Source organism: Salmo trutta, chromosome 35 (genome assembly GCF_901001165.1).
Source record: "Salmo trutta chromosome 35, fSalTru1.1, whole genome shotgun sequence".
In the NCBI taxonomy this organism is placed as follows: domain Eukaryota; kingdom Metazoa; phylum Chordata; class Actinopteri; order Salmoniformes; family Salmonidae; genus Salmo; species Salmo trutta.
The window spans coordinates 11,846,523-11,867,247 of NC_042991.1; the positions used below are offsets into that span (position 1 = coordinate 11,846,523).

A 20,725-nucleotide genomic window follows, 5' to 3' on the forward strand; every position below is an offset into this window, starting at 1 on the left:
ACAAACTCTTCTGAACTGTTTTGTCTGGGAAGCATGCGGACGCCTTAACAGGGAGAGAGGCTAGCCGGGAGCTCCTTACATTACCCTACCCTCTCAGGGGAGTACGGGGTGGGAGAGCAGATGAGGCAGGTTTGTGTGTGTGTGTGTGTGTTCAGAGGCCTGATCACTAGGCAGGTGTGAAGGAAGTCTGATTCCCCAGGACCCTGGAGGACGTAACAGCATGGGACTAATGGTCTGATCAGATCTCAGGCCAAGCCTTTCATACACACATACCACCAGGTGCAACGGAATAGTTGCCAGGAAGAAACTCTGTGTTTCAGCCAGGAGATTGTAAATGAGATGTTTTAATCTAAAACAGTTTTTTTCCCCCTACAGATACTACATTTATTATCTTCTATCTACATGGACCTTAAACAACATTTTTTGTTGTTGTTGTTGTGATAAAATATTCATTCAGAATAAACAACCGTGTGGGGTTCTGTGAGAACAGTAGCTAGCAACCATTTGAGGTTATGATAAACAGAATAGAAAAGCGTTCAGGCGATATTAAGCTATGCTCTCTCATGCTACGATGACACATACCACATCCAGTGATGCTCTATCTGGCCGTCTCTAATATGCACGCACAGCCTCACACACACACACACACACACACCCAGCCACACACACCAACACACACTTTTCTAATACGCACACACAGCCTCTCACAGGCATTAGGCTCCGGACGGGAGATCCCTTGATCAGGGCTGACGTGCAGCGTGAAGGGCTGGAGTGGTTGGAGCGCCGGGTTCGAGGGTTGGATGGTTGGAGGCAGAGCGTATTGTTTTAATGGCTGGTTTGGAAACAAACAAACACATGGATGTATATAGTTATGGTGATACAGTTCACGTGGTGGTTAGAGAGAGGAGAGAACATGGATTTAAACAGAGTTTGATACTGGGGCTAAATGGAGGGAGCATGACCACACACACACAGGCACGGCGCTACACCGGGGCTAGGGAGGGGCTATAGTCACGTCACAAATCTGTGTAGCCCCAGTTAAGTCCCCTCAAGCATTTTAGTATTTTTTTATTTTTAAATAAAGAAATATGTCAAAGTTAATAACCAGTCCCAATCCAGTCCCTGGCTGTGTGCTTGTGCTGTGTATTTGCCCTATGACGTGTGTGTGTGTGTGTATGGGGGGGTGCTCGCTCACGTTAGGCTACGTTATGTGAGCTAACTTCTATCTACCGTAATTTCCGGACTATTGAGCGCACCTGAATATAAGCCGCACGCACTGAATTACATTTTTTATTTTATTTTGAACATAAATAAGCCGCACATGTCTATAAGCCGCAGGTGCCTACCGGTACATTGAAACAAATTAACTTTACACAGGCTTTAACGAAACACGGCTTGTAACAAAAATAAATAGGCTTTAACGAAACACGGCTTGTAACAAAAATAAATAGGCTTTAACGAAACATGGCTTGTAACAAAAAATAAATAGGCTTTAACGAAACACGGCTTGTCATCGACTCATTAAGACCAAGCTCCCGTGCAGAAGCTCTATTTCCTTTTCCAACAGCCATTTCAATCGCCTTCAACTTGAAAGCTGCATCATATGCATTTCTCCGTGTCTTTGCCATGATGAGGGTGACAAAATGACTACCGTAATAAGTTTGAGAGCGCTCGATTTAATCTAAACAGTAAACAAAAAAGTTTGACCTTAACCCGTTTGGCAATTTCATTGGTCTAATGAAAGCTTCATGACGCCAAAAAACTGAGCACGTCACAGAATGTGTTTTTTTGGAGAAAAAAAAATTGAAAGCGGGAAAAATCCATATATTAGCCGCGTCATTGTTTAAGCCGCGAGGTTCAAAGCCTGGGAAAAAAGTTGCGGCTTATAGTCCGGAAATTACGGTAGCTAGTCGCCCATCTCGCCCCGTTGTGATGGACCGTTTTCTGATCGAGAGAAGAGTGCGGGTAGAAAATGAAAATCCAGACCCAGACCCTGTCTCCGAGGGGGCCGAAGAGGGAGATAAGAAAGATGAGTGGAGAGAGAGAAACTCGTGAGCCACGACGTGAGGGAGCACCAGAGCAGTTTGTCGCTGCTAGCTGCTGCACTGTTAGCACAGCCTCAGCTCTGATTGATTTAAGCCAGTCACCAAGGCGCCCTCTTCTTCGGCGTTATCCAGCCACAAAAGTTGGACAGCAGGATCGCTACTTCAATCGTAGATAGTATGAGGATTACAAATGGCTGGAATATTCTATTTCAAAAGGACCGTGCTTTCTGCTTTGAATGCCGCCACTTTCAACGTCCAGGAAACCATGGTGGGGAGAAGGCGGCATTTACCCACGATGGCTACCAGAACTGGAAGAAGGCCACAAGTTCGTTCAAGACAAATATGCAATGACAGCGTGGAATAAGTGTACTATTCAGAAAGAGTCTGGCTCAACAATATGCAATGCTCTAAGTGATGGACATTCAAAAACAGTCCAAGAGAACAGAGAGTATATGAGAGCAGGTGTGGAGTCACTGCGTTACACTGCATACCAGGGACTTTCACAGAGAGGAGACATAGAAAACGACACGGCTGTCAACAAGGTAAACTTTCTTGAACTTTTACAGGTTGTAGGTAAATAAGACAAAAACAGGTGCGCAGAAAATCTCAGATAATACTAGAAATGCTAAATACAGGCATCATGATATACAGAATGGAACACTGGACAAACCCTCGACTCAGCATCCTTGCCTGCATGTCCATACACGCAGAAAGAACCAAGGCCCTGGATGCCCAGAAGATTCTAGACTCATTTGCACTGAACCACAACAACAGACGCATCGTCCTTCTATAAAACAACACTTGGTGAGTAACTGAAAGTCCTTTTTACGTATTGACAGAGCGCCTGTCCGGTGGTGGGAACATGATTCAATCACACTGATCTGGATCTGGATGGAACAAGAAGACGCAGCATATTGTCAGCCAGTCGGCCTAAAAGTATTTTTGCAATAGAAATATAAATCGCTAACATGGGTGATGATAGCCAGTTCGTTTTTACAAGTGTGTGCACAGTTAACAGGTACAGGCTAAATACATTACACTTCTCGTTGTGGCTGCTCTTTTGGATATTATTCATGTCATTTCTGACGTTGTGATCGCCGTTTCATCCCAAACATTATTACCAATGCACAGTTGTCTGATTATGCATATGGAATAAATGCACTTGTAAATAGTCATGAAAAGCAACTATTTTCTTAGCACCCCCACGTATTGGTCAAGCCCCCCCCTTAGCACCGGGAGAGAAACAGTCCTGGTGCCGAGAGAGAGAGAGAGAGAGAGAGAGAGAGAGAGAGAGAGAGAGAGAGAGAGAGAGAGAGAGAGAGAGAGCAGGCCGGAGGTCTTCAATCCCCAATCCCTTAATGCAGGAGACCAATCTATCACACTACGTTAGGTCAAGCGCCCTTCAGGGGTGTGATTCATTGTGGAGTACAAGGAGTAGCTTAGATCCGCTTTCAGGTGACGGGAAACAAGTGAAGGCCTGAATTACCATACTGGCAGGGGTAGCTTTGAGTTAGTCTATAGTCGGATGACAATCACATAGCTGACTAAACATAAACGAGATGAGATGTTGTGGGCTCATTAGTGAAAAACGTGTATGTGTGTGGGTGCGCCCTATATCCGTCCACCAGTTTATTTTCCCTTCAGAGACCATTTAGAGGCAGCTAGGAGAAACAGGCTCAGGTCTGAACAGCATCTCTGAATTGACAAGGCTCCTCACTCGCAGTAAATTGCTTTGACAATTGCAGTGATGCCGCCTGTCTTCTCTGACCTTATTTATCCTCAGCCCCAAACCTCCGTTCCTCCCTCCCGCCTTCCCCTCCTCCTCATCCCTCATTCTTCTTGTCCTCCCTCCAGGACGCCTGAGAAACAATTTGAAACGCTGGCCCCGGGAGCCGTTGTCCCTGTGTGGTAATTGGGTCCCATGTCACCCACCAAATGCAATAACAGCGTTCGGCACACAGGGCCCTTATCTAAATGACATCACTGTCCTACTTTGCTTTGTGTGTTATACAGCTCTTTGAGTGAGTGAGCGTGTGTGTGTCTGTTATAGCTTGGCGCTGCCGCTACAGAAGCCCACACTGCAGTCTAGAGAGAGTGGTGTAGCCACATTCAGCACAGTGCCTATCAGGGCGGCCCTAGTGTGTGTGTGTGTGTGTGAGACACCCCAGCAAATTGTCCATTGGAATAAATAGCTCTCCTATGCAGCCTGTACAGTTAGAGAGAGAGAAGGGAAAATGGTGGGCAGACGAGAGAGGATTGATACTGATGGACAACCAGATTGGATAGTTGACGATCCATCATTGACTGGCTGATGCTCAACCTAAAACATAGGCATTAGTGTAACTTCAACCCAATTCATTCTGAGCCTCATCCAGTGTGTGAACTGGGCTGGAGGGTTGGGAAGCTACTGACACAATAATTGTACTAGTCAGAGAGAGAGAGAGAGAGACAGTCATTATTTTAGAGTGATCATTAAGGCTCCTCTGCATACTCCAACCAACTCCCCTTTTAGAATTTGAGTCATTAGCCAAAGGATCATGTATATTTAACTAACAGACAGGTAGATAACCTCTTGGCATGATCAAACAACGTCTCAGAGGCCACAATCTTCAATGCCTCATCTCCTGGTCAAATAAGGGCTTTGAGGAGCTCCTTCACAAAACACTTCCCTCAAATGAGAGCCCTTCAAACATGCAGTGGAGATGCTCATTCTGAGACAAGAATGTATTAGAACTGAGAGCAAAGACGTTATCGACTAAATACTCAAATTCCACAACAGAACTGTTTTTACTTTCGTTCTTTTTTCTTCTTCTCAGCAGGGAATAGGTCCACAAATGCCAATCATTCCACTAATGTCAGTAAAGCTAGGATGAACCACTTACAGACATTGCAGCTAACATTAAGGACTTGGTCTTTCCACAGGTCAACCTGCCCATGATTATGGGTAAAAGCATTGGCATTCGTGATCATCAGAAAAGCACAGGTAAGAGGCCACTGTTAAAAGCATGTAAGGGCATCTCTAAAAGGCCCCAGAGTTAGGGAAGAAGACATTTTACAGACACAAATGTCCTTCTGGCATATGAAGGCATCAGTACATGCTCATTCTTATGGATCCGGAAACAGTAAGTGAACGGCCATTGTGTAAAAATAGGTTTGGGTGACAGTGTGTGTACATGTTCCAGTCACCTCCTGAAATGTCCAGGTTCTCCTCGAGCTAACATCCTCTCTCTTTTCTCTGAGATGAATCCTGCTATTCTTCTTATCCACCCCTCTCCTGGTGTATGTACCTAAGGTGTGTGTTTTATTCACTGTACTTGTGTTCCAGTGGCTGGATCAGTAGTGTACCTTCTTCTTGTCATCAGGAGAACAAAGCGGGGAATATCACGAAAAACTCTAGCAACATTTCTGATGCGTAAACATCTAAACTGTCCTTGTGTAGAAGGAAGAGGGAAATGCATGAAATTGCTGCTGGAGTAAATTGAATGCGGAATGAGAACGCTGTCTGGGATGACAAAAGACCTGTTGTGGTGTTCAGTTCAAAGCCAGTGTGTGTGTGTGTGTGTGTGTGTGTGTGTGCCTGTCACACCTGCCTGCCGTGCCAGTCTGCAGTAGCACATGGCAGAAGTACATCAATTCAGAAGAACCATGAGAGGAGTTGATGAGAAGCTGTCTGTATTGATTTCACTCATCTAGAGTCTGAGTTCAGGCACAACACAGCATGACCCTGAGAAGGTGGATACATACATACATACACACACACACACACACACACACACACACACACACACACACACACACACACACACACACACACACGTTGTGATACAAACACCTCTATACTAGGCGGAGTCAGAGGAGGGCCCTAAAGAAAAAGAGGGAGAGATAGAGAGTACAACGCTTAGCTAAAGGTGAGATGCATTTATGGAGAAAACGTCTTCAAAGCCTAGCAGTAAGTTTGGTTTTGGGCGGTGGCTGGCGGGCGGATGTTGGAGTATTTGTCCCTATTGATTGGGTGATTTGTATGTGTTGCCGGGGCCCGCGAAATGTGTCTGGAGACGTGTTGATAGATGGGTGTGTGTGTGTGTGTGTGTTGATGGATGTGTCTCCGTTAGCAACGTCAGCCAGGGAGAAGGGCTGTAACAGCCCCAAGGTTACCCATGCGACCAGCAGAAACAGATGGATGTACCACGTCCTAACTGTCTGTTATGTGCTACTGTACATTCAATCACTCTCAGCCTCTCTCGCCCCAAAATGTTTGGTGTGACTGACTCTGACTCTGGGTCGACTGTTTCCAGTGTCTATGGCTTACTTAGTTCTCTGTTTCTGTCTCTGTCTGTTCTGTCTGTCTCTCTCTCTGTTTATATCTCTCCCTCTCTTCCTGTCACACCCCCTCATTGTAAAGCTTCCATTACAGTATATTCAGTTAGCAGTCATCTGTTTGTGTCTGCATTGAACATTGAACTATGGGAAGGTAGTAAATATTTACTGCGCATGAAGTCTAATTAGCAAACAACAGGCCTGTATACCGACGTAGATACTGAATATCAACACAAACATGGAAGGCTGCATCTACTACACACGGGAGAGCACAAACACGAGAACACACACACACATAAACACAAACATGAATAAAGTTGAACTAATACACTTTTTCCAGATGAACTTTGCTCTCGTTTCTCGCTGGTCATTAATTAATTCATTTCATATTCTCCCATTTTCTCTCTCACTATGGCTCCACAATCTCCAGTGATGGCATTATGTCTGCCTCCTGCACCCGGTTGACACATCCACTTATCTCAGTGACACACCATAGCCATATAACACACACATACTTACGCTCGCACATACACACAATGCCTTCTATGCTCACTTCTAGGCAAGCAACACTGAACCATGTGTGTGAGCACCAGCTGTTCTGGACAACTGTGTGATCACACTCTCTGTAGCTTATGTGAGTAAGACCTAAGCTAACATATGATTTGGAATTTTTGAATACTTAAGGTATACATTTTTTTTATAATATTTTATGAAAGATTGAATTTGGCCTTACTGCTATTATCCCATAGAAACGCATTGAATAACAGCATCATGCTGTACATGGACTAACAGATAGTAAAAATATATATCTCCAAAGGAAGTTTGTTCTGAAGTGTCTGTCCAATATCTGATTGATATAAGAAAAATCAGGAAACTATATTTTTTTATTTTATTGTTAGGCAATAAATTATTTCCATATATACTTCCATAAAAATGTTTAACTGGTACCTGGCTACCTTCAGATTAGTCTTGTGAAGCTTTTGGGTGTCCTCGTGAGAGACTCACCTTTCCACAGAGGTCAAATTAGTGTGCAGCCCAAACTGTTGGGACGCTACAGACAGAAGAAGTTGGCAGATCGGCGGAACCGACTTCAGACGTGTCCCATGACACTTGTGGTGGTCGTAGAGCAGACATTCAGACGCTACAGACATTTACGTGAGAAGGTCTCATGGTCTGAAAAATACCGCTCTAGCTCTGCCACCTTTCACCGAAGATGCAGAAAGGCAACATCGGAGGTGGACTGAGAAGCAGCTCAGGTAAAAAACTGATTCAACTGACGAATTTTGATGGGGATTTCTGTATTATGCTAATTCGATTTATGCGGGGGTGAGGACATCGACTCAATTTTATTTTTAAACAGGTTAACATTCACAAGGCCACAAGGCCAGACGGATTACCAGGATGCGTACTCAAAGCATGCGCAGACCAGCTGGCATTGTCCCATTATCTGCATTGTCCCATTTTGCACAAACTTTTTTGACTCATCACATACGCTGCTGCTACTGTTTACTATCTGTCAACTTAATTCCTAGATATATGTACATAACTACCTCAATTACCTCGGAACATCAAATCGGTACCTCTTGTATATTGCCAAGTTATCGTTATTCATTGTGTATCTATTTTTACTTAAAAATGTACATGTTTTACTTTTCTATTAGTTCTCCCCCCAAAAAATGTCACTGCATTGTTGTGAAGGGCCCGTAAGCATTTCACTGTTAGTCCACACCTGTTGTTTACTAAAAGCATGTGACAAATAATTGATTGGACACACACAACCACACACCATATGCTAGGCTATGCTAGGCTGGCATCATTAACTTGATCAGTACTTGGGCTGTATTAGTTACACCATTACAGGCCTGGGTTGGAAATAGAGCCTTAAAGCTGCAATATGTAACTTTTGGGGCGACCGGACTGAAATCACATAGAAAAGTGGGTTATAGATCTGTCATTCTCATTGAAAGCAAGTCTAAGAAGAGTTAGATCTGTTCTATGTGCACCCTTTCTATGCTTCCCTTTCTTAAGTTTCGTTTTTGCCTCTTTTACTTTCAGTTTTATACACCAGATTCAAACAGCTGAAAATACAATATATTTGGTTAGGGAAAATATATTACACAGTTTTTTAGACAACACAACAATTTTCTTCACTATACTTGCTTATATGGTCATATAAACTGAAAATAGGTGAACTATTAGACATTTTGCAACCAGGAAATGGCTGAGCGATTTCTGCATAGGGCAGCTTTAATGAAGACATTTATTTCAACCTTGTCCTCTCACAGAGTGAAGTGTAGAAAAGCTGTGTGTGTGTGTGTGTGTGTGTGTGTGTGTGTGTGTGTGGGCTCGTTTAACTAGACTTCTGGACACCAGAAGTCCCAAGAAGAATAGTAAACGAAAACATTTTGACCACTTGGGGACATTTTGTTAATCCCAAAAAGGTCATATGCTATTTCTAGGTGGTTAAGGAATAAGTGTTAGAATTAGGTTTAGAGTTAGGGGTTCGTTTTATGGTTAGGTTTAGGGTTAAGGTTAGGTTTTTGTGTTAACGTTAGGGTTAAGTTTAGGGTAAGGGTATGGGCTAGGGTTAGTGGTTAGGGACAATAGGATTTTGAATGGGACTGAATTGCGTGTCCCCACAAGGTTAGTTGTGCAAGACTGTGTGTGTGTGTGTGTGTGTGTTTGGGGGATTATTCTATCTGTTTGATCTGGGGTAATACCCCTCTCCCCTGGGCCACAACAAAGCATCACTGCACTCCCCCTCCTCTACCCTAAAGCACCTAGCTGCTCATCAATGTCTCTCTCCTCCATTCACCTCCTCTCTTCACAAGGCTCGCTCATGTTTACGTCACAGAGGCTGAGGCTGCGTCCCCCTCTGTGCATTTGAGGGCCTTTGCTTGCGGCATTGGACAGTGTGATCCTTTTACTAGGTACTGTAGCTAGTGTGTAATACAGGAGAAGATGTCAGGACAGAATGTTCTGTTTCCATTTGGACAGACTCACTGTTGGACCAGAGTGCAGGACATCCTCCTGAAGAGGAGAGATGAAGCCCACGACACCACTGTCCCAGCCCCATCCCTACATCTTATTCTACGCACCCCACAACTCCCAGCACACCTGCTCCTACACTGGCCTAGCTACATTCTACCCAGGCTAGGTCTCCTAGACACCCCCCTCAGCACCACTGACTCCCAGACAAGCCTCCACCCTCCTTAATGCTACCCTGGTCCTCTAGACACCCTCCCAGCCCCACACACACCTGTTATCCTGCCTCTGCACCACTTAATCACATTTACTGTGACTGCACATTACATTATTCATTGTTCAAATGAAAACTCTTCAGGTATGCATGAGGGAGCTATGAATAACCACATTCCATCATATCTACTACACTACCTAGGGCATGTACACTGTGTTTGTGATAAGTGCGTGTGGTCTGGGGTGTGTGTGTGTGTGTTCAGCAAAGAAAGTGTGTGTGTCGAGAAAATAAGTTTGAGTATGAGTGCGCGTGCCATGTGTGTGAATCACAGAAGGCGTTTCTCAATCCAGTTTTCACTGATTAATAATGCAGTGGTTTTAGAATGGCAAGGACACTATCTCATTTTCCATGCCTCTTTTCACATAGAAAAGAAAACACTTAATATTCCTTTACAGATTGAAGAACATGGCCTACTCCAGTGACACAATGTGTGTATACCATTATGTCCTTTGGCCTCATCCCCTGTAAAACGTTGTGTTGGGAAGGTGAGTGACTAAAGAATGAATTTATAAAACATGGAGGGAAACTCAGCTGCAGTTTTATGCAAGGAGCCAGACTTCGTGACACCCCTCCAAATGCATCTTGGGAAGTAAATTAAGGCCATTTGGCTTGGCAGAGGGCAATTTATTACAAAGCCATCTAAGCAATTATAAATGTCAACACAAACTGATTAACTGTTTTCATCTCTGAGTGTGTGTGTCATTGGTGTGTCTGTGTTTAAGTTAGTTTGGGTTTGTTCATGTTTGTGTGCCTCTGTGTGGTCTGCTTGAATGCATCCGTGCGCATTTGTGTGTGACCGTGTGTTTGCCCGACTGTGTGTGAAACAATGTGCGTGTGTGTCCTGGCTTGTGAATGAATAATAAAGCTTGACCTTTGTTGGGCGAAATAGACAAATAATAGACAGCAGCTAATTCCATTATGTAAGTTGAGTAATTGCCCCGATGTAGAGAAGAGAGCCGCATCCGGCCCGTTCTCCATTTTGCCAATAGCTCCCTCCCATCCCTGATGTCCTTGAATTACACTAGAACTGTGAGGTAATGATGCAAACCAAGTAAAAGGGCTGAGGAGGGTTGAGGAGAGGAGAGGTCGGAAGAGAGGAGAGAGGAGAGGTCGGGAGAGAGGAGAGAGGAGGGGTGAGGAGAGGAGAGGTCGGAAGAGAGGAGAGAGGAGGGGTGAGGAGAGGAGAGGTCGGAAGAGAGGAGAGAGGAGGGGTGAGGAGAGGAGAGGTCGGAAGAGAGGAGAGAGGAGGGGTGAGGAGAGGAGAGGTCGGAAGAGAGGAGAGAGGAGGGGTGAGGAGAGGAGAGGTCGGAAGAGAGGAGAGAGGAGGGGTGAGGAAGAGAGGAGAGAGGAGGGGTGAGGAAGAGAGGAGAGAGGAGGGGTGAGGAAGAGTGAAACGAAGCAGTGAGGGGAGAAGGTCGAAGATGAGCACCATGACAAAACCACTCAGCCATTACTGTACACATTATCAAACAGAGGCGCCGAAAAACAGCTCTAAAAAGGAGTGAGAGAGTTGAATAAAAGAAGCAGTAGAACTCTGCAGTAGAACTCTGCAGTAGAGGTCTGCAGTGGAGGTCTGTGTGCGACTCATCCCACTCCCTCCCGCAACCACATATTTTCATACCGCACCCGCCCATACCCGCTACCACAAGAACTGGTCCCGAACCCGACTGCAGTTCGACTGCAGCCATTTACTCTGCAGAACAGTACCTGTAGCTAAAGCCTTACACAAGTCAGGGCTGAGAAATGCATAAAAGGTTCAAGAGTGCTGTAAGTTCTTTCTCTGTCTCTCTTTGTCTTGTGTCTGAGTTTAGGAGTGAGTAGTGCAGTACTCAAACTGTCAACTGTAGACAAATGGAAGGTGCAGACAGTCCTGGTCTGCCTGTCTGCCTCCCTGTACGCCCCTCTGTACGCCCCTCTGTACGCCTCCCTGTACGCCTGTCTGTCTGCCTCACTGTTTGCATCCCTGTCTGTCTGTCTATATGCCTCGCTGTTTGCATCCCTGTCTGCCTGTCTATATGCCTTGCTGTCTGCCTGTCTATATGATTCCCTGTCTATATGCTTCCCTGTCTATATGCCTCCCTGTCTATATGCCTCCCTGTCTATATGCCTCCCTGTCTATATGCCTCCCTGTCTATATGCCTGCCTATCTGCCTGTCTATATGCCTCCCTGTCTGCCTCATCACTGTCAAACGCTCCCTAAAACACTTCAGCGAGCAGGCCTTCCTAAGTGACCTGGCCCAGGTATCCTGGAAGGATATTGACCTCATTCCGTCAGTAGAGGATGCCTGGTTGGTCTTTAAAAGTGCTTTCCTCACCATCTTAAATAAGCATGCCCCTTTCAAAAAAATGTAGAACTAAGAACAGATACAGCCCTTGGTTCACTACAGACTTGACTGCCCTTGACCAGCACAAAAACATCTTGTGGCGTACTGCATTAGCATCGAATAGCCCCCGCGATATGCAACTTTTCAGGGAAGTTAGGAACCAATATACACAGGCAATTAGGAAAGCAAAGGCTAGCTTTTTCAAACAGAAATGTGCATTCTGTAGCACAAACTCCAAAAAGTTCTGGGACACTGTAAAGTCCATGGAGAATAAGAACACCTCCTCCCAGCTGCCCACTGCACTGAGGCTAGGAAACACTGTCACCACTGATAAATCTACAATAATCAAGAATTTCAATCAGCATTTTTCTACGGCTGGCCATGCTTTCCACCTGGCTACCCCGACCCCGGTCAACAGCTCTGCACCCCCCACAGCAACTTGCCTAAGCCTACCCCATTTCTCCTTCACTCAAATCCAGATAGCTGATGTTCTGAAAGAGCTGCAAAATCTGGACCCCTACAAATCAGCTGGGCTAGACAATCTGGACCCTCACTGTCTTAAATGATCTGCCGCCATTGTTGCAACCCCTATTACTAGCCTGTTCAAGCTCTCTTTCGTATCGTCCGAGATCCCTAAAGATTGGAAAGCTGCCGTGGTCATCCCCCTCTTCAAAGGGGGAGACACTCTAGACCCAAACTGTTACCAACTACTTATCAGTTCAGTGTGTTAAATCGGAGGACCTGTTGTCCGGACCTCTGGCAGTCTCTATGGGGTGGCAGGTAGTCTAGTGGTTAGAGCATTGGACTAGTAACCGAAAGGTTGCAAGATTGAATCCTCGAGCTGACAAGGTAAAAATCTGTCGTTCTGCCCCTGAACAAGGCAGTCAACCCACTGTTCCTAGGCCATCATTGAAAATAAGAATTTGTTCTTAACTGACTTGCCTAGTTAAATAAAAAAATAAATGGGGGTACCACAGGGTTCAATTCTCGGGCCGACTCTTTTCTCTGTATACATCAATGATGTCGCTCTTGCTGCTGGTGATTCTTTGATCCACCTCTACGCAGATGACACCATTCTGTATATTTCTGGCCCTTCTTTGGACACTGCTAACAAACCTCCAGACGGGCTTCAATGCCATACAACACTCCTTCTGTGGCCTCCAACTGCTCTTAAATGCAACTAAAACTAAATGCATGCTCTTCAACCGATCGCTGCCCGCATCCGCTCGCCCGTCTAGCATCACTACTCTGGACGGTTCTGACTTAGAATATGTGGACAACTACAAATACCTAGGTGTCTGGTTAGACTGTAAAATTACATCTAGAATCGCCTTCCTATTTCGCAACAAAGCATCCTTCACTCATGCTGCCAAACACACCCTCGTAAAACTGACCATCCTACCGACGGCGATGTCATTTACAAAATAGCATCCAACACTCTACTCAGCAAAATGGGTGTAGTCTATCACAGTGCCATCCTTTTTGTCACCAAAGCCCCATATACTACCCACCACTGCGACCTGTATGTTTTCGTTGGATGGCCCTGGCTTCATATTTGTCGCCAAACCCACTGGCTCCAGGTCATCTACAAGTCTTTGCTAGGTAAAGCCCCGCCTTATCTCAGCTCACTGGTCACCATAGCAGCACCCACCCGTAGCACATGCTCCAGCAGGTATATTTCACTGGTCATCCCCAAAGCCAACTCCTATTTTGGCCGCCTTTCCTTCCAGTTCTCTGCTGCCAATGACTGGAACGAATTGCAAAAATGAATTGCAAAAATCACTGAAGCTGGAGTCTTATATCTTCCTCACTAACTTCAAGCTTTAGCTGTCAGAGCAGCTTACCGATCATTGTACCTGTACACAGCCCATCTGTAAATATCCTCATCCAACTACCTTATCCTCATATTGTTATTTATTTTTTTGACCTTTGCACCCCAGTATCTCTACTTGCACATTCATCTTCTGCACATCTATCCCTCCAGTGTTTAATTGCTAAATTGTAATTATTTCGCCACTATGGCCTATTTATTGTCTTACCTCCCTAATCTTACTACATTTGCACACACTGTATATAGACTTTTCTATTGTGTTATCCCATGTGTAACTCTGTGTTGTTTGTGTTGAACTGCTTTGCTTTATCTTGGCCAGGTCGCAGTTGTAAATGAGAACTTGTTCTCAACTGGCCTACCTGGTTAAATAAAGGTGAAATAAAATTATTATTATTTTTTAACTATGCCTCCCTGTCTGCCTCCCTGACTTCCTCCCTGCCTGTCTGCCTCTATGCCTGCCTGTCTGCCTCTATGCCTGCCTGTCTGCCTCTATGCCTGCCTGTCTGCCTCTATGCCTTCCTGTCTGCCTGCCTGCCTGCCTGCCTGCCTGCCTGCCTGCCTGCCTGCCTGCCTGCCTGCCTGCCTGCCTGCCTCCCTGTCTGCCTGCCTGCTTGCCTCCCTGTCTGCCTGCCTGCCTCCCTGTCTGCCTGCCTGCCTCCCTGTCTGCCTGCCTGCCTCCCTGTCTGCCTGCCTGCCTCCCTGTCTGCCTGCCTGCCTCCCTGTCTGCCTGCCTGCCTCCCTGTCTGCCTGCCTGCCTCCCTGTCTGCCTGCCTGCCTCCCTTTCTGCTGCTTTCAGTACCCTGTTGGATACAATATAGGGATTTGCTGTAAAGGCTTAGAGTCTGCAGTAAAACAAGACAAACCGCCAACCGTACCGCAGCAGAAATGTAGGTTACTGCCTGGCTGAATTTTCACTTTAATCTTACCACGAGTAGAGAAAAACGCTCTACTGGCTGCATTCAGATGCAATGAACAAAGGCAACACTAACTTTGACTCATGATGACTTTTTTCTAACAGCCTTCAATGTGACTCAGAACCTGGCATAACTTGAGAGTTAGAAGGGTGGTATTTTATGCCACCGTCACCCACAGTGCATGCTTGCCAGGTCTCTATGTCACCCCCAGAGCCTTGAGAGAGAGAGTAGGAGAGAAATAGAAAGAGAGAGAGGGAGAATTCTGCAAAAATCCTGCAAAATATCCTCAGTGTACAATGTAAAACATAAAATAATGCATGCAGAGCAGAATTAGGCTGATACCCGCTAATTATCAAAATCCAGAAAAGAGCTGTTGAATTCTACAACCACCTAAAAGGAAGCGATTCCCAAACCTTCCATAACAAAGCCATCACCTACAGAGAAATGAACCTGGAGAAGAGCCCCCTAAGCAAGCTGGTCCTGGGGCTCTGTTCACAAACACAAACAGACCCCACAGAGCCCCAGGACAGCAACACAATTAGACCCAACCAAATTATGAGAAAACAAAAAGATAATTACTTGACACCTTGGAAAGAATTTACAAAAAAATAGAGCAAACTAGAATGCTATTTGGCCCTAAACAGAGAATACACAGTGGCAGAATGCCTGACCACTGTGACTGACACAAACTTAAGGAAAGCTTTGACTATGTACAGACTCAGTGAGCATAGCCTTGCTATTGAGAAAGGCCGCTGAAAGCAGATCTGGCTCTCAAGAGAAGACAGGCTGTGTGCACACTGCCCAGAAAATGAGGTGGAAACTGAGATGCACTTCCTAACCTCCTGCTAAATGTATGACCATATTAGAGACACATACTTCCCTCAGATTACACAGACTCACAAAGTATTCGAAAACAAATCTTATTTTGATTAACTCCCATATCTATTGGGTGAAATACCACAGTGTGCCATCACAGCAGCAAGATTTCTGACCTGTTGCCGCAAGAAAAGGGCAACCAGTGAAGAATAAACACCATTGTAAATACAACCTATATTTATTTTCCCTTTAGTACTTTAACTATTTGCACATCATTACAACACTGTATATAGACATAATATGACATTTGAAATATCTTTATTATTTTGGAACTTTTGTGAGTGTAATGTTTACTGATTATTTTTTTATTGTTTATTATCTATTTCACTTGCTTCGGCAATGTAAACATATGTTTCCATGCCAATAAAGCCCCTTGAATTTAAATTGAAAATTGAAAGAGAGACAGACAGACACAGCGACAGACAAATATAGACAGAGACGGACATCCCCGAGTATGCACTCCGTTGAGACAGTCAAAGGGTTATTCAAAGTCAAACAGGATGTGTGTAGAGACAGACAGCGACAGACAAATATAGACAGAGACCGACAGGCAGACAGAAAGACACAGAGTGAGACATATAGACACAGACAGAGAGAGAAAATGATAGAGACAAACAGAGCCAGAGAGAGAAAGATGCTCCACTCTCCACTACTCTGCACTGTGCTAATTAGAACCACACTCACGTGAGGCTGCGCTCGATTCATGCCTGACACACAGCGCAGCACAGCCTCGCAGCACAGCCTCGCAGCACAGCCTCGCAGCACAGCCTCGCAGCACAGCCTCGCAGCACAGCCTCGCAGCACAGCCTCGCAGCACAGCTATGGAACCACACTGGGACCCCTTCAGTTTCACAATCAAACAACATGATTTGAAATATCACTTTTGCATTGTGTTCGTTGGAGAAAGCGTCATAGCAATCCACTTTCTGCAGCAGGTGCAGCATGAGAGGGGTGTGTTTGTGTGTGTGTTTGGAGAGGGATAGCGAGAGAGAGGGATAGCGGGGGAGAGGGAGAGATGAGGAAAGCTGATTTCATGCTCAGGGGATTGCATCTAATTTCTTCTCTCAGCTAGCTGCATACGGAGATGCTCGGTACATTACTGCCATCTAGCGGAGGCTCTATGAACACTTTATAAACCTCGGGGAAGAGGAACCTCTACTTGATCATTATTTTTATTTTACCCTTATTTTACCAGGTAAGTTGACTGGGAACACGTTCTCATTTACAGCAACGGCCTGGGGAATAGTTTCAGGGGAGAGGAGGGGAGATGAATCAGCCAATTGTAAACTGTACAGTAGAGAAGAATAACTAAAAGGATGGATTATAAAACACAGATGGAACACTAATCTGGTACCTGGCCAGAACATTAAACCACTACATTTAACAGCACCCAAAGGGCCCCTGTTTTAATAGGTAACAACTAACAATTAAGTTGTTGTTGTTTTGTTTACTGGTATTAGAATCCCTATTAGCTGGCTACAACTGTGCTACCTGGGGTCCAATTAAAGCAAAATACAAAACAATTCCACAAAGACAAAGCCAGAGGGATTTAGCCAGAAGTAGTACCCTGCATAGGGAAGTATTTAAGATGGAAGTAATGGTGATGCTGTGCCCTTTGGCTCCTTGAAGTTGAAGTGTCAACAGGATTAGATATGAAACCACTGGAATGCCTGCTGAGGCATGACCATGGGCTAATCACTGGGTCAGAGGAGCACTCATCGCCTCAAACCACAACTCTGTGTCAAAGACAGGACAAGAAACACAGGGGAGAGAACGAGAGAGAGAGGGAGAGAGATCGAGATAAGAGAGCAAATGAACAAGAAAGCAAGGAAAAGGCAGAGAGGTGAGGACCTAAAGAGAGTGAGAGACAGCGAGGGAAAGAGAGAGACAGGTAGAGGACGAGAGCCGTGGAGCCACCAGCAGCATTAGCCGGTATGAAAGGCCAGTGTGATCACAGCTCCTTTTCGACATGATTCAGCTCGTTAGTTGTGCTACGGGCAAAGCAGAGCAGAGCGACCCTTACATTACACTGTCCCGTGAAAGACTGTGCACGCCACTGTGCGCGCCTGCCACCGCAAACTGAAGACGAGAGTCCCCATCGTCACGGGGATAAGAGCCACACACATCTGAGAAACCTCTTTAGGGGTGTTTATAAAATGGCTGCTTGGGCAGAACCAGCAGTTTTACATAACATCAGTCACTCACTGACTCATAAAGCCAAGTTACTAAAGCTCTGTGACCAAACAACAAGAAGGTGTGACACTGAGAACCATTTCAAACCAATTCAACCGCTTTTGTACTGAAGGTCTTCAGGGCATATTTTGACTATCACACACACACACCATTCCTTTCACTGGTGCTGTCACAGAGAAAGTAGAATATACAGCGTAAGAATAAGGTAACATCCAGCATGATGCAGAAAACCCTTGACCCCTGGTTCCGACGGTTGTTGCACAGCGTCCCTCAGTGTAACAGGTCATGGTAAAGTTGAAGGTGTCTGCCTGTGTGTGTGTGTGTATGTGTACTGTGTTTTATCTGTGTGTCTGTCTGCATATGTACAGTAAAAAGTCAACAGTACTCACGGTCGTTGCACTGTGTCCCTGTGTAAGATGTCATGGTGCAGTCGCAGGTGAAGTTCTCCCACTGTTGAATACAAACGCCCATGTTGGCACAGGAGTCTTCCTGACAGGTAGTGCTGGGTCCTGGAGGAACAGACAGGGTGTAAAGGTGTGGAGTAACCACATGGGGGTGCCACTGAGCTCCATCATTGGAGGTACCATGCAGTAGTGCACTTTGTGTGGAACAGGAAGTGGGGGGGGTCATGCGGGCCGTATCGTTTCAATAGGACGTCTCAACGTTTGGAGAAAGAAAACACAACACTCTCTCTGTGTGTTTTAACACTGCATAAGAACCATTATGAACAGGCAAGAACAGAAAAGAGAAATAGACGACTTTGTCCACATGTGGCTTACGATAACAGATACTGTACAGGAGTCACAGAAACAACAAACGTTCCCACCCTCCTCATAGGACGATCAAAAACGACACATCTTTTTCCAGGAAGTGAAGCATTACAATAACGGGAAACACTGTAGATTTACATCACCATGGACTTAAGACACACAGAAATGAAAACAAGAACAATAACAAGTGAACACTTCAGAGTGTGCAAGTACAGTAGTGCATATCCCTGAGTATGCACTCCGTTGAGACAGTCGAAGGGGTATTCAAAGTCAAACAGGATGTGTGTATACCATTCTCCACCAACCACCACCACACATACAGTATCTCACACTTTTGAATACTTGTCGAAGAGGGAATGCAAACAAGAACAATGCATTATATGTATATAGTAAATCCGTCTGGATTCAAACAAATAACATACAAAATCTTATCCAAAAACCTCCAAAAGAAAAAATGAATTTCAAAAAGTGAAATGATAAAAAACAGAAACAACTGCAAATAAACAGTCATTTAAGTGCAAGTGTCTTGTGAAAGAGAATATGAGAGAAATGAGAAGACATTGGAGGTGAAACAGAAGAATACAAAAGAAGTAGTATAGTTGCTGGCTGAAAATGCCTTTACTGTCTAATGCAGGTGACGGTATTCAGTCACACGACCCTGTCTGTCCCGGAAGACTCACTCTCTGTAACAGCACTTTCTCATTTCAGCAGAGAAAGGAAGGAAGGAGTACGACAGGGTTGAGAGAGAGAGAGAGAGAGAGAGAGAGAGAGAGAGAGAGAGAGAGAGAGAGAGAGAGAGAGAGAGAGAGAGAGAGAGAGAGAGAGAGAGAGAGAGAGAGAGAGAGAGAGAGAGAGAGAGAGAGAGAGAGAGAGAGAGAGAGAGAGAGAGAGAGAGAGAGAGAGAGAGAGAGAGAGAGAGAGAGAGAGAGAGAGAGAGAGATGGCCTCAACAGCACGGTTGATGCGCAGTTGCAGTATTTGCTATACTTTCCTGTATATCTCGACTTTTCACATTTGAGTTATTTACTTTGATATACAGAGACGTGTAAACGTAACTCCGGGAACCACCTGAAACTAGCCTTGGTTAAAGCTCAGCAGCAGGTATGTGATGCTATTGGCTGCTTCCTCTGCCCCACCAGACACAGTAATAACCTCCCATCAGTGTCAGTATAGCAGGATATATTCTAACACACACATATACATATACATATACACATATACATACATACATATACATATATACATACATATACATATACATATATATATATATACATATATATATATATATATATATATATATATATATATATATATACCCTACATGTAATATCTTCTACCTATTTAATTACAACTCTGATCCTATGTTCCAGTAATCATCCCTACTCTCCTCTCTGACCATGGGAGCATGAACACGAGTTTGTTTCTGTTCAAACTGTAATAGACTCTGCTACTCTGGGTCTGTGTCGGACGGATGGACGGACATAACAGAGCATGATTACCATAAAGAGTGGGCTGGCCGGTGCCGCGGCCGTAGGCAGACAGAAACTACGAGTAGGACAACATAATTACAGTACTACAGCCCTGGGCTGGAAATGGACCTTATGGTTAATAGTGGATGTGCTTCTCTGTGTATGGGTTGGAATGATTGTTTTTCACCTCTCTTTCAGTGTATTCTCTCACTTTTTCTCCCTCTTATTGCTCTCTTTCTATCCCTCTGTCTCTCTCTCTCTCTCCAACATTTCTGCTGCCACTCCCAGAGAGCGAGCCCTCCTCGCCAGCAGTGGGACATGCTACACCCACAATGCATTGCACACAGCATTCAGCCACGCCTCAGAGAAGCGTTGAGAGTTGAACCTTCTACCTTGCAGGTCGGCTTTGGTGAAACCAACTTTGTTAGCGCAGAAAAACAACAAACAGAACAGAAAGAAGCGGGAAAAACAACAGAGTCAGGTTAGTGAGGGACCATAGGGTTAGTTAGAGTATCTGGTATAGTAGAAGTATAGGTAAGCATAGTGACTATAAAGGTAAGTACTTCACTTTTATGTTAAGTGGTTAATTAGTGTTCATCTGTTAGATTGCAGAAAAAGGAGTAGGTAGAAACAGTGATCAGGTTTATAGATATGGGTGTGTAAGTCATTGTGTGTTTAGGAATGTCCTGTGAGAGAACAAGCTCCGTTTGAATACTGATCCTTTG

At 44.9% G+C, this 20,725-nt stretch overlaps 1 protein-coding gene across 15 annotated transcripts in view; it reads right to left on the reverse strand.

Annotated features, from left to right (window-relative positions):
* LOC115174620 (neurexin-3b) overlaps positions 1 to 20,725 on the reverse strand; it is a 343,543-nt gene that overhangs the window by 252,759 nt on the left and 70,059 nt on the right. For 9 of the 15 annotated variants that reach the window (XM_029733338.1, XM_029733339.1, XM_029733337.1 and 6 more), the window contains one exon: positions 18,149 to 18,268. In XM_029733338.1, coding sequence (XP_029589198.1) covers positions 18,149 to 18,268 — 120 coding nt within the window. Of the gene's footprint in view, positions 1 to 18,148; positions 18,269 to 20,392; positions 20,420 to 20,725 lie in introns of all 15 variants that reach the window. The other 6 variants (XM_029733330.1, XM_029733336.1, XM_029733329.1 and 3 more) reach the window with 1 other exon arrangement.